This window comes from Cucumis melo, chromosome 5 (assembly GCF_025177605.1).
Source record: "Cucumis melo cultivar AY chromosome 5, USDA_Cmelo_AY_1.0, whole genome shotgun sequence".
Taxonomy (NCBI): Eukaryota; Viridiplantae; Streptophyta; class Magnoliopsida; order Cucurbitales; family Cucurbitaceae; genus Cucumis; species Cucumis melo.
The window spans coordinates 1,062,175-1,075,702 of record NC_066861.1 but is presented as its reverse complement, the minus strand read 5'-3'; the positions used below and the strand labels follow the sequence as shown (position 1 = coordinate 1,075,702).

Below are 13,528 nucleotides of genomic sequence, written 5' to 3'. Positions count from 1 at the left end.
ATGATTTGCTCGGAAGGGACCTAGTGACAATCAAATCATTAAATAACTTGATCAACTCAAACTTCACCTTATGCATGGGAAGTTGGCTAATGTTATTCGTGCAATTTAATAAAATTTAAATGCCATCACTTAGTAGACTTAGGGGGAATGAACTAGTATGGGTGATGTTTGTGCGGTGGAGGGGGTGAATTGTAGTAATAAGTAGGTGGTGGAGATTTCAATGGAGGGGGAGGGGACTTGTAATAGTAAGGAGGTGGGGGTGATGGGGAGGGGGGTGGAGGTGACTTATAATAATAAGGTGGAGGAGGTGATGGAGATGGTGGAGGTGGAGATTTGTAAATATATGGCGGAGGTGGTGATGGAGATGGTGGAGGTGGTGATTTATAGATATACGGAGGAGGAGGAGATGGGGATGGGGGTGGTGGTGATTTATAGATATAGGGAGGTGGTGGAGAGGGGGACGGTGGAGGAGGTGATTTGTAAACATATGGTGGCGGTGGAGAGGGAGATGGTGGTGGAGGAGACTTGTAGATGTAAGGTGGAGGTGGTGATGGTGATGGAGGTGGTGGTGATTTATACACATAGGGAGGTGGTGGAGACGGGGACGGTGGTGGAGGTGATTTGTAAACATAGGGAGGTGGTGGTGATGGAGACGGTGGCGGGGGAGACTTGTAGACATAAGGTGGAGGTGGTGATGGTGATGGAGGGGGTGGTGATTTATAGACATAGGGGGGTGGTGGTGATGGAGATGGCGGTGGGGGAGACTTGTAGATGTAAGGAGGTGGTGGTGATGGAGATGGTGGTGGGGGAGACTTGTACACGTAAGGTGGTGGTGGAGAGGGAGATGGTGGTGGAGGTGACTTATAGACATAAGGTGGAGGTGGTGATGGTGATGGAGGTGGTGGTGATTTATAGACATAGGGGGGTGGTGGTGATGGAGATGGCGGTGGGGGAGACTTGTAGATGTAAGGAGGTGGTGGTGATGGAGATGGTGGTGGGGGAGACTTGTACACGTAAGGTGGTGGTGGAGAGGGAGATGGTGGTGGAGGTGACTTATAGACATAAGGTGGAGGTGGTGATGGTGATGGAGGTGGTGGTGATTTATAGACATAGGGGGGTGGTGGTGATGGAGATGGCGGTGGGGGAGACTTGTAGATGTAAGGAGGTGGTGGTGATGGAGATGGTGGTGGGGGAGACTTGTACACGTAAGGTGGTGGTGGAGAGGGAGATGGTGGTGGAGGTGACTTATAGACATAAGGTGGAGGTGGTGATGGTGATGGAGGTGGTGGTGATTTATAAATATAGGGGGGTGGTGGTGATGGAGATGGTGGTGGGGGAGACTTGTACACGTAAGGTGGTGGTGGAGAGGGTGATGGTGGTGGAGGTGACTTATAGACATAAGGTGGAGGTGGTGATGGTGATGGAGGTGGAGGAGATTTATAGACATAAGGTGGGGGTGGTGATGGAGATGGTGGAGGAGGAGACTTGTAGATATAAGGTGGTGGAGGTGATGGAGATGGTGGTGGAGGAGAGTTATAGACGTAAGGAGGGGGTGGAGAGGGAGATGGTGGTGGAGGAGACTTATAGACGTAGGGAGGGGGTGGAGAGGGAGATGGTGGTGGAGGAGACTTATAGACGTAGGGAGGGGGTGGAGAGGGAGATGGTGGTGGAGGAGAGCTATAGACGTAAGGAGGGGGTGGAGAGGGAGATGGTGGTGGAGGAGACTTGTACACATAAGGTGGCGGTGGAGAGGGAGATGGTGGTGGAGGTGACTTATAGACATAAGGTGGAGGTGGTGGTGATTTATAAATATAGGGGGGTGGTGGTGATGGAGATGGCGGTGGGGGAGACTTGTAGATGTAAGGAGGTGGTGGGGGAGACTTGTACACGTAAGGTGGCGGTGGAGAGGGAGATGGTGGCGGAGGTGACTTATAGACATAAGGTGGAGGTGGTGATGGTGATGGAGGTGGAGGAGATTTATAGACATAAGGTGGGGGTGGTGATGGAGATGGTGGAGGAGGAGACTTGTAGACATAAGGTGGTGGAGGCGATGGAGATGGTGGTGGAGGTGACTTATAGACGTAAGGAGGGGGTGGAGAAGGAGATGGTGGTGGAGGAGAGCTATAGACGTAAGGAGGAGGTGGTGAAGGAGATGGTGGTGGTGGAGACTTGTAGATGTAAGGAGGTGGTGGTGATGGAGATGGTGGCGGGGGAGACTTGTAGATGTAAGGAGGTGGTGGTGGGGGAGACTTGTACACGTAAGGTGGTGGTGGAGAGGGAGATGGTGGTGGAGGTGACTTATAGACATAAGGTGGAGGTGGTGATGGTGATGGAGGTGGTGGTGATTTATAGATATAGGGGGGTGGTGGTGATGGAGATGGCGGTGGGGGAGACTTGTAGATGTAAGGAGGTGGTGGTGATGGAGATGGTGGTGGGGGAGACTTGTACACGTAAGGTGGTGGTGGAGAGGGTGATGGTGGTGGAGGTGACTTATAGACATAAGGTGGAGGTGGTGATGGTGATGGAGGTGGTGGTGATTTATAAATATAGGGGGGTGGTGGTGATGGAGATGGCGGTGGGGGAGACTTGTAGATGTAAGGAGGTGGTGGTGATGGAGATGGCGGTGGGGGAGACTTGTAGATGTAAGGAGGTGGTGGTGATGGAGATGGTGGTGGAGGAGACTTATAGACGTAGGGAGGGGGTGGAGAGGGAGATGGTGGTGGAGGAGAGCTATAGACGTAAGGAGGGGGTGGAGAGGGAGATGGTGGTGGAGGAGACTTATAGACGTAGGGAGGAGGTGGCGACGGAGATGGTGGTGGAGGAGACTTATAGACGTATGGAGGGGGTGGTGATGGAGATGGTGGTGGTGGGGACTTGTAGACGTAAGGAGGTGGCGGTGGAGATTTATACACGTAAGGAGGTGGTGGTGGTGATTTATAAATGTAAGGAGAAGGTGGTGGTGGAGACTTATAAACATATGATGGTGGTGGAGGCTTGTGATGCTTATACTTTGGTGGAGGTGGTGGTGGAGACTTATAAACATATGATGGTGGCGGAGACTTATGATGCTTATATTTTGGTGGGGGCGGCGGCTTGTGGTGCTTATACTTCGGTGGAGGCGGCTTGTGGTGGCGGTATTTTAGCGGTGGGGGAGGTGTGTGGTGACGATACTTCGGAGGAAAATTTGTGTGATGTTGATGCTTCGGTAAATCAAAACCGAGTTCAGGTTTTTTGATAGGTAGCAAAGCATCATCAAATTGAGCAGCAACGACGGTGGCAGCAATGAGGCACATTGCCACTGCTGAGAGCAACTGAGGCCAATGCCTCAAAGGTTTCATAGTCCCCATCTTCCGGCGATGGGCGGAAAGCTATTTTCTTCTAACACACAACACTAAATGGTTGTTGAGTTGCATTGCATTACAAGGTATGCTTCCTATCCTTTATATATTACTCACCAATACCTTCTTGATTGACAAACATAATGATAATTTATTCCACGTAGAGAAGAGTACCACATCTGACTCCTTCAAATCAATATCTTTATACATTTTTTTAGTTCTAAATTTGTTTTCTTCACCCTTATTTAATTTAAATGTTCAACTTAATTTTATCAATGCTGCTAGCTTTAAAAGCTTTTATACTCTGAAATCAAAAGCTTGATCCAGAATTATAAGAGTTTTCATGATTAAGTTTCTATTTTAGATCAAAATTTAGAAAGTTGTATGCTCATTTTGAAGTAGAAGCTCTTTAATTACTACATAATAGATTCTAGTAAAATTGTGCATTTGAATCAATAGTTAGATGTCCAAATGTGAAAAAACTTTGTGAGACAAATTATCAAGTGCATTTGATCAAGCAGTCAGCTAATATAGCAAAAGAATACAGCAAATACATAGACCAAAGTATATAGCAATACTTTGCCATCAAGCCTAAAGCATCAGCAAAACTTTGGCAAATATATCAATGTGTTTTGCTCTTTTGTTTATGTTTTTTTGTTTTTTCATTTGAATACTTTGCTCTTTATATTCATATTCGTTCGATAATTTGTAAATACAACAATCAAACTTAAAATACTAATCGATATAATACAATACAAAAGAATTTATAAATATAGCAAAACTTAGATTTAGCTCTTAGAATGTATTGTTGAATGACTATATTGCTCGTAGAAATCTACCGGTCCATAAATTTTTGTTGATTCGTGCAAAGAAAGAGTTTTTAATTCAGTGTTGCATAAACAGAGATCTGACTTTTTGCAAAATTCAATTGAATATTGAATTTGAAACTTTATGGTTACCATTACCAACCACTAAGTTTATAGATTGAGATGCAATGGGGTGAACAAATAATAATGCATTTTGAGGCATAATTAATTTAAGAGAAGAAAGTAATGCACGTTCGTAGCTTATCTTTGTTCCAAAATAATTACATAAATCACAAATAAAATTTATGCTTCAATTTAATTTTATTTTTTTCCCATGTCGGTGATATATATAAGTTATGATTTCTGTTTTAAATTGTTTCTCTTCTTGACTTTTCGTACTTTCTTTTTTAATTACCTTATATTTATTACAATTTCTTTTTTTAATTTTGTTGACTTTGATTTTTTGAAAATAATTAGGGCATGTTTTTTTTTTTATTATTTTGATATTTTGTTTCTTATAGCCTTTCAAGTCTTAAATTATGCTGTTCATTTCTTGTCTTTTTCAATCGAAGTATATTAACTCAAAGGATCAATTTAATATTTTCTCTATATTCATAAAATATATATATTTTTTAAAATATTTATTGTTAAATGAAAATTTTGGGTGAGTAATCGTGGCTACACAATCGTGGCAATGAGGGGGGATTTCTTTCCTATTCTTGCCGGCAAAACTCTGCCTTCCACACGTGCCACTGAAAGTAGAATGACCTCTAATCATTGCCTGCATATTGGTGGTTAGAAGGTAGAATAAGAGAATCCCTCGTTCATCCACTGTGCCCTCGAACCTTTTCGGTTGCTAAGTAAGTAACCCTTGTTCATTGAGGTGATTGTTTAAGTAGTTTCTGTTGGATAAGTAGCAATTTTTGCTGCAGCAGCCCATGGAGCAGGAAAAGGCCTCTTTTGCATGATTTTGGGAATGAGTGACACCAAGAAAAGACAAAAAATCAGCAAAAGATAAGTCAAGAAACAACTTATATCATAACATAGTTAAAGTATAAAATTGAGCTATTTTGCTACTTAGAATATACTTAGAATATGGAAAAAAAAAAAAACTTGGTCCTTCGAATGGGAAAATGCAACTTTTCCTTTTGGATTCATTTTCATCTCTTTTTGCTTAACACGTGCATTCTGAGAAAGAAAGACTAGCGAAGCGTGAACCTATTAAAAGGAAAGAAGAGACTCAAAAGGGGCAAGAGTCCTTGTATAGTTTTCTCATTCTCTTTCATTTGCATTTCCATTAAAAAGGATTCAATCCAACCATAGGTTTTGTGTGAGCAATCGTGGCTACATGATTGTGGCAGTGCGATCGTGGTTGCCTACACACGATCGTGGATGCTAGTAGCTGATGGGCTGTCAACAATCGTAGCAGCACGATTGTGGTAAGCTGTGAGTGGTCGTGACCGTTACATATATAAATCGTTGGACGGTTTTTTTTTTTTTACCGTCATAATAATGGACAGTTACATTATTAATACTTGTCCGTGGGAGCCTCACCCGTCCACAAAAAGATCATCGTCCCACCTCTCATTAGTAATAGAAGAAAAGTTTTCTCTAACTCTAAAAAAAAAACTTTTCCATCTCTCTCGACCTAAATTTTCTTTTCTTTAATTTTTTCTCTTCATATTTATTTTTTGTTTATCGAGCATAAAAGTGTCTATTGAGTATTGAGATTTCAGTGTGGTTCTAGTGAAGTTCATAACGATGAAATTAGAGGTTGTTTTATCCTGGGAACAACGAAGAACGTAAAATCTGTTTGCATATCGAACAGAACCGCAAAACGTCTTAAAAAGAGCGAGATCCGCAACTCAGTCTATTTTTAATGTGCTTTTGTTTTGCAAATTTTCTCATCTAGAAGCTTGGCTCCACCGAAGTAAAATTATAACTAAAGAGTGGTAAAAAATAATGGAAACATAGTTCATATGGATTCTTGCATGAACTCATTGTGGTCACCAATGCCTTCAATACATACATATACATATTAGTAGTAATAATAATGTTACTCATTTTAATTTGACAAGTTATTAAAATTGAGAATTTCTATTTTTTTAATAAAAAAGACAAAAATTAGCAATTTTTGAAAATTGGTCTCAGATAGATATACAAATTTTAAATTCAAAATTATATACATATAAATCATGAATTATGTCGTGGATGCTCAATAGTAACATGGGGTTTCTTTAGTATATTTGTATGAAAATGGTTGACCTAAAAATGAGTAACAGTATGCTCTTACTGCTCATTATAGAACTTGTCTTTTACTTTCCATATTTTTCCTTTTTGTATTTTTGCAAAAGCACAAAAAGAAAAATTCCAAAGAATATTTCTCTTTCGTATTTTATTTCATTTGAGAGTTCAAAAAAAGCAAAACAAAATTGGAGTCAAACTATTATTAAAATATCTCATTTCTCAATATTATGATTAATACACTGTTCTGAAAGTAAAAGCATTCCCATTTACAGATTCCAAATAATATAAATGGAGAACAGACAATTAAAAAAAAAAAAACAAAATTTCTACTAAATTATTATAAAATTTACGATGTGATTTTGGAGTTTTTTATTTTATTTTTGTCGGTCAAACATGTTCATCGTCTATAAAAATAATGGTTTGGTTATATCTAAACGAGCAACGGAAAACATATATAGCAAATTAACATTGTTAAAGGTTTCCAAAAGTAAACATGTTGATTTGTTGAATGTTAATTCCTTTCTTGAATTCGTTATTATTTTTATATTACGAAGGAGTCTATGACGAGACAATAATATATCTCAAATCGAAAAAGTTAAAAAAAAAATGATGAACTCCAACACTATTATAAAGTTTTGATGTGAGTGGTCTAATGCTTTGAAATAGTTTTTTAAAACTTTTTAAGGATCATACTAAGTTGCATATTATATGAATATTGTGTTAGTAAGTTGAGAGATATTCGATCTCTTCTTAGTACTAATCAAGAAGCACATGTACTTGTAATGTCCATGAAATTTGGTACTTCTAATTATTGGATTAAATAGTCATAGTCATTTTTACCATATAATTAAAAAATATTCTACACTTGTTTTAGCAATCGTTATGTAAACTTCTTAAAAGTTAGATAATGTATCCATTTTTATTTAATGTTCTTATATTATTGTCTTTTTCAAGAAAAACAAACTTTTCACAATTATTGAATTACCACGTCAATATTTCAATATTGTAATATATACATAATCCAATAACTTTTACTCGACTGCTATTATATATCGATTGTGAAATCACAGATGAAAGGATGTATTGTTTAAATGTCGTACAATTAACTTTAATTATTGATATTGTTATATTAAAGATAACTACAAGATTTTTGTATCAAAATTTTAAAATTTCAATGTTACATTATAATTTTAAAATGTTGGATATATATTGTATTCTAATTGATTTTTTTTTTAATGGATCAAATCATTTCTCAAATTATAAAAACTATATTATATTATTGGTTTTGTAGTTTTAATTTTCGAAAAGTAAAGTCAATTGACTTCACGTTGGTTGCACATAAAATAAAAAATTCCAAAGAAACGTCACTCTATCCAAACATCTATCTATCATTTCAAAATATCTATTTTCAAATATAATAAAATAAGCTAAAAATGACGATATGATAAATACATAATAGTCCAATACATCATAGATATATCGTGATATTTTACTATATTTTTTAAAGTTTTGTAATTTAAAATAATTTTCCTTAAAAAAAAAATGTCACTATTCCAAAAAGGAAAAACTAGTTATTTGTAGTGGTGAAGTTTATTTCAAATCTATGGTTAGTTTTTGTGAAATAAACGTAGATTCATCAATAGTCTTTCTAGAAGATCATTTTAAAAATTAAGAATCCAGCTAACTAGCATAACAGATTAGTTCAATCTCTCTCTCTCTCTCTCTCTCTCTCTCTCTCTCATATATGTTGTTTACTAAAATTTTCTTAAAAGATAAGTCCAAGGTGTGAAATGGTGATTTTCTATATAATTAAAAGCTATGGTGTATAACTCAACTTGCTTATATAAAATGGAAAAAACAAAGAAAAAAAAGAAGAAGACGAAGGACTAGTTCCCGTAGCTTCAACTAGGAAGCACGTTGAGGCAAAATGAACTGGATTTGAGTTTTTGAGTTTGACCATCTTTTATGCCCATCAGTTCTGCCCTCCAACTAATAAGAAATATTTATAATCGGTAGGGGCAAAGGCCAAGTCGTCGTGGTTCAATATGAGCCAAGTTGAAATAAGAACAAAAACAAACAAACAAACAAATTGATTTTGGAATAATCAATCAAATTCTACTAATTGCTTTATCATCCTCTGTATTGAAATCAAGAACTTTTCCTATTCTTTAACATCAAACGACGATTGTATAAAGTAGAAAATGAGAAAGGAAACGAAATAAAAGTATATTTTCGAGATGGAAGACTCCAAACCTTTTTAAGGGTTCCCTTTCTCATGACAATCAAAGCCTTTTTTTTTTTTTTTTTATCGTTTTGAAGTGTCACCAAATACCTCAGTGTAGCAAATGGGACATGCCTGGAATAGAGAGATTAATTATGCAATATTGAATAAAATTGCTGATTATATATTTTACTAAAAAGAGGGATAAACGATATCAGAAAATCACCTTCTTGATACTAAGCCACTTGGTCCCGCAACTGGTATGGTACCTGTGTTTGCATGGTAGAGTAATTATTTTATCCCCACGTTTGTATTCCATTTGGCATATCACACACCTGTATACAAATCAAGATATATAATTAAAAAAAAAAATTAATGCAAGAAATATATCATTGTCAGTCTGTAATGCCTCAAAAAAGTTATTGAGGAAGGCTTGTGCACCAATTTGAAATCTATTGATAATTTTCTTCTTGCTCATTGAATAAAGAGTGCCGTTGCAAATAGCAGGCAGGCTAGTCGGCCAAACCACTTGTTTTCTCTCTTTATTGAGATGATTTTGAGTAAATGAGATTATATTGAGAAAGATCATTCTTCGTAACTGTATATTGTTCTTAACAATAATAATGAAAATGACAATATAAGAACGTATGTTCATCATTATTAGCCTATTAGGTCATATACACAAGTCAAAATAAACATAGCTTGGCAATAATTATTATGCGTTGCTTGTCAAACCCCCCAACCTAAAAGGCAACTGAAAAATAATACAAGTTTAAAATATTTCGAGATAAAACAATCAATCAATCTGGTGTTACCTTTCATTTCGTGATTTCTTCCTTGAGAAAAATCCCCATCTATAACTCGATACTGGAAGCAATGCAATTAGTTCTTGTGTAAGGCCTCTACTTTGAGTTCCTACTGTCTCGCCTAAATCTACCAATTCCTGAAATAAGTTTCTTTAAACCGTCACTCTATTGAAGAGAGTAATCGACATAATTCAGGAGGCATATAGTTGACTTTACATATAACAGTTAGCCAGACAAATTTTACATTTATTAAACATGGAACTTGGTTTCAGCATGTCTTGAGTGGATTTGCAGCTGATTACTTATGCAGCTATGCTCCTATCTAATCAATTTTTAGCTTCTTAAAAAGCAGCGTCAACAGGCAGAGCGCTCCAAGGAAGCAAGTTCAAGGATAGAAAATTAGGTCGAAGTGTACCAACAACCAAAAATGCAGAATAAACAATTAAGTTAACTTGTGCCATCATTTCTATCCTTTGTACCTTAGCAAGAAAGCGTCCAACACCTAGCCTACTGCCAAATTTTAGCCTATTAGCTGTAATGGCTACTGGTTTTGCCACACAGCAGCAAGACTTCTTAGTGACCGGCCGTATTATAACATTGCAATTAGCAATATCCATAATAATAAATAGCCACTGAAGTAAATATAGCTTCAATAAGAACATATAAAGTTACAGGAGAAAAAATTTTGTTCAGTAATATACAAAAGTAAATAGGAAAGAAAATCAGCTGCTTCTAACCTCATAAGTCATGTTATCAGGATCAACAATATCTTGCCAAATAGTCTGCACATTTTTTAATGGAACAGATTAGTAATCATGCATTTATAAATGTCTTCTGAAGTATTGGAACCAAGTAAATTCCAGGTCTATTTGGCGTTGAATAGAAAATCTTGAATAATAGATGTTAAGGGAGTTGAACCGCCACCAAGTTTGTCACCACTGGGTTAGAAATGAATTCGTACTCTAATATCCTCTATCTTTTCCTTTATTCTGTGATTTTGGATAAGCCAGTTTTATACCTTAGAGGAATAATTTTATTTTATGTATTAACACAAGCATGTGACTCATTGCCAGCATGAACCACAAAATACAGGACACTAAACCAAAAATGATTACTCCACCGAAAACAACCTTAACACTTAACAGTAACACTACAACTGAAAACTTAGTGGCATAACATGTTTATGAATTGATAAGCTGCAGACCTGATACTCATGATAATTTGAATGCCTCCGAGGACCTGAAAAAGCAATAAAAAAAAAGGAGTTTAGGAACTTAAATTTCCATAAACATTATAATCGAATCAGAAAGAAGAAAAGGGGCAAACAATCATGAATAATAAAATGATAGAAGATAGGATTTTTTCTATATTATGATTTTGCTGTTAGATTTTGAGCGTATCTTTGGTATTATACCTAGCAGCATAGTTAATAGTACAACGGAATAGTACTTGGTAAAATGAGATGCACCAAGTAATTACAAGTTATTGTTTAAATATGATAGAAGATATGTGTAGAAATGGATGGTGCGGTTGTATCTCATTTATAGGATACTCGTTAAATCACCCTAAATTCGATTGTTGCATCAAATAAGTTTCCCATCTTACAGCATGACTACTATGTCTAAAGCCATTTTTCTACATGTAGCATAAGAAAACCAATGAACATATATCACATTATCGTTTATGAACTGAGAAAGATTGTATCTTATCTACAAGATACTCGTTAAGTCACCCTAAATTTGATTTGTTGCATTGAATAAGTTACCCATCTTACAACATGACTAATATGCCTACAGCCAATTTTTCTACAAGTAGCATAAGAACTATCATTTATGAACTGAGAGAAATAATAGACAGCCTAAAGATGAAGTTTGTCGATTAACCAGAAATGGATGACATCAACTGCTTTTTCTTACAAATGCCTCAATTCATGAACTAAGAAAAATAATCTAAATAAAGAGTCATTAAATATCTTCTTTGCAGCATGTGATTTTATAGAACCGTAACAATCAATATCTAAATGTTTGTTCCATTACCTTAACTTGGAAACTTCTGTTTAACAAACAAACATACTATAGTGTTCATTCAAAAGCTTGAAACAAAACAGACGTTAACCCTTACATTCCATGCTGTTACCAGACATATTAGGATTGGCATTTTCTTCCCACACGCTATTTCCTAAACTCTGTTCATTCTGGACTGTCGAGAGCGGCCTCCTGTGTTCATAAATAGCGGATTCATGATCTTGAACCTCAAACAATTGAGCATCAAAGTATGATGTGCTCCATAAATCAGAATTCCCAAACTTGTAGTAACTTGAGTTAGTTGATGGACAAACAGTATCCTGAATGAAATTAAAATATTATACTTCCATGTTGGAAAATAAGTTTATTAATTTGGAATCATGAAAATCAGATATAAAGACCCTTTGATCTTGAGAATAAATGTCCAGTCAAGCATGCATCAGGAAGTTAAAGCAAAATGAAAAGGACATAATTCAGAAAGTAGTTAGATGACCCTTTTTTACTTGAGACAATTGTCAACAAATCTATAGAAGAGAGAAGCAAGTCTATAAGGTACAGATAAAGCAGCATTTAAATGCCACGAGTTCTATAAGTCTAGTTTCCAGACAAGACATTCATGGATAGCATTAAAAATAAAAAAAGATTTATAGTACCTGAGAATGTGAGGCACCGGAAAAAATGAAATTCACATGATCATACGTAAGACCTTCAAAGTATTCCATAAAAGAAGCAGTACTATATGGATAACCGTTATTCATGCAATGAACCTCGATGTTTGAGTTCCAGCTCATTTTAGATAATTCTGTTTCAAGAAGTATTTGCTTCAGGCACAAGTAACGTAGCAAAAATAATAATTAGAGCCCAAAGGGGAAATACACTAGCGGTAACAAACCTAAGCGTCCTGAAAGTTCTCCAAACCTATTCTTGACATAACTTCAAGCAGTGAATTTATTCCTAATTATCCTCAATAAAGTAGCTGAACGTCCTTGAGCCACTCCTGCAAATATGAACAAGAAAAATAAAGCAATTGAAATGGTAATTAAATCACAGGACTACGGAGGATTATATATTATACATATTCCAATGAAACAAGTGGATACGGAAACGGAACAAGCAAGAGGAGATACATTTGTAACTTAATTCCCCCAACACCAATCTATCAAACAAAAAGAGCCATATTCTACAGGATCATATTGTCATCGAATGTCGACATTTCAAAACAGCATCAGAAAGCTCGAGGAGAAAGAGAAAACAGAATGTGCTACACTACAACTCATCGCCTCCAAGTAGAAATCCGCAGAAAACATGAATGTAGATAAATCGACATCAGATTCAACAAATTGAGCCAAGATATTCGTACTCCAGCCGACTAATTTCACACAAAACTAAACAAACCGTTCCTATTCTCCACATATTCCATCCATAAATTTAAGCTCGAGCAATAAACAGTACAAAAAATAACTATTCCATTATAGTACCTAGTTTCTCACCTGCAAGGCGGAGATTACAGAGTTTCGGCGATCTCGAAGCCAAATTTACAGTGAGCAGATCACTGATCAAAAAAACAAAGAAAAGAGATTAAGGAATAGAGACATAGAATGAATGCATGGAAAGCGTGAAGAGATTAAACAGTGAAGAAACTGACAACGGCGGGTTGAGGGAAGAGGTTGAGCAGTTCTACTTTCCTCTTTGTGCTTTGGGATTCTTTTTTGTAATGAGTGAAAATGGAAACCGATTAGGAAGAAGTTTGGATGCTTATTAGTTATAACTGAAAACGTTGTTCTCTCTCTCTCTCTTTGACAAGCTGTCTGTCAATGAAACCTTTAACCAAAGCATGTGCAATGACGTGGCTCAAAAGGTAGCCTTGGAGTTTGGTACTTTTTGGATCAACTACATCACCATCCACATTACCACAATTACCTCATTTTTTTACTTTTTGAAATATGATTGATTTTCACCCAATTATAAAATCCACCTTTTAAGTATGAATTCTTTTTTTTTTTTTCATACTTTCAAATATAACAAAATAAAAAAAAAAATACAAAATATAATAAAATATTTTATTCTATCGATGATAGAAACTGAT

General features: G+C 36.4%; 2 protein-coding genes across 32 annotated transcripts; one reads left to right on the top strand and one right to left on the bottom strand.

The window, feature by feature from the left end:
• Window positions 1-590: 590 nt before the first annotated feature.
• Window positions 591-4,524, top strand: LOC127149479 (uncharacterized). Of its 30 annotated transcripts, none has more exons than XM_051085082.1 (5): window positions 591-925; window positions 1,166-1,282; window positions 1,427-1,792; window positions 1,949-2,233; window positions 2,411-4,502. In XM_051085082.1, exons 1-5 carry the CDS (start codon window positions 647-649, stop codon window positions 3,233-3,235), a joined length of 1,872 nt encoding a protein of 623 aa, XP_050941039.1. In that variant the 5' UTR covers window positions 591-646; the 3' UTR covers window positions 3,236-4,502. The 30 variants fall into 30 exon arrangements, with proteins under 30 accessions (XP_050941039.1, XP_050941023.1, XP_050941022.1 ...); XM_051085066.1 differs by having other exon boundaries at window positions 974-1,282; window positions 2,411-4,492; XM_051085065.1 differs by having other exon boundaries at window positions 591-1,117; window positions 2,411-4,492.
• A 3,960-nt stretch (window positions 4,525-8,484) lies between these two features.
• LOC103491520 (E3 ubiquitin-protein ligase BIG BROTHER-like) lies at window positions 8,485-13,230 on the bottom strand. 2 transcript variants are annotated; one of them, XM_008451503.3, is made up of 10 exons: window positions 13,088-13,230; window positions 12,933-12,994; window positions 12,335-12,439; window positions 12,096-12,244; window positions 11,540-11,762; window positions 10,623-10,657; window positions 10,156-10,200; window positions 9,428-9,555; window positions 8,839-8,947; window positions 8,485-8,747 (listed from the first exon to the last, which is right to left on the bottom strand). In XM_008451503.3, the coding sequence occupies exons 4-10, from the start codon at window positions 12,231-12,233 to the stop codon at window positions 8,697-8,699; spliced, it is 729 nt and encodes a 242-aa protein (XP_008449725.1). In that variant the 5' UTR covers window positions 12,234-12,244; window positions 12,335-12,439; window positions 12,933-12,994; window positions 13,088-13,230; the 3' UTR covers window positions 8,485-8,696. The 2 variants fall into 2 exon arrangements, with proteins under 2 accessions (XP_008449725.1, XP_008449726.1); XM_008451504.3 differs by having other exon boundaries at window positions 11,555-11,762.
• Between the last annotated feature and the right edge of the window lie 298 nt (window positions 13,231-13,528).

Bases quoted from the DNA above. Each gene is read 5' to 3' on its own strand.
- LOC103491520 (XM_008451503.3), bottom strand. From the start codon at position 12,233: ATGAGCTGGAACTCAAACATCGAGGTTCATTGCATGAATAACGGTTAT. The intron at 11,763-12,095 runs GTACTATAAATC...AATTTCATTCAG, and splicing joins CCGGTGCCTCACATTCTCAG to GATACTGTTTGTCCATCAAC. The intron at 8,748-8,838 runs GTGATTTTCTGA...TCTCTATTCCAG, and splicing joins AGTGGCTTAGTATCAAGAAG to GCATGTCCCATTTGCTACAC.
- LOC127149479 (XM_051085062.1), top strand. From the start codon at position 647: ATGGAGACGGTGGCGGGGGAGACTTGTAGACATAAGGTGGAGGTGGTG. The intron at 1,211-1,354 runs GTGGTGGTGGAG...TGTACACGTAAG, and splicing joins GGGAGACTTGTACACGTAAG to GTGGTGGTGGAGAGGGTGAT. The intron at 2,234-2,410 runs GTGGTGGTGGGG...AGATGTAAGGAG, and splicing joins AGACTTGTAGATGTAAGGAG to GTGGTGGTGATGGAGATGGT.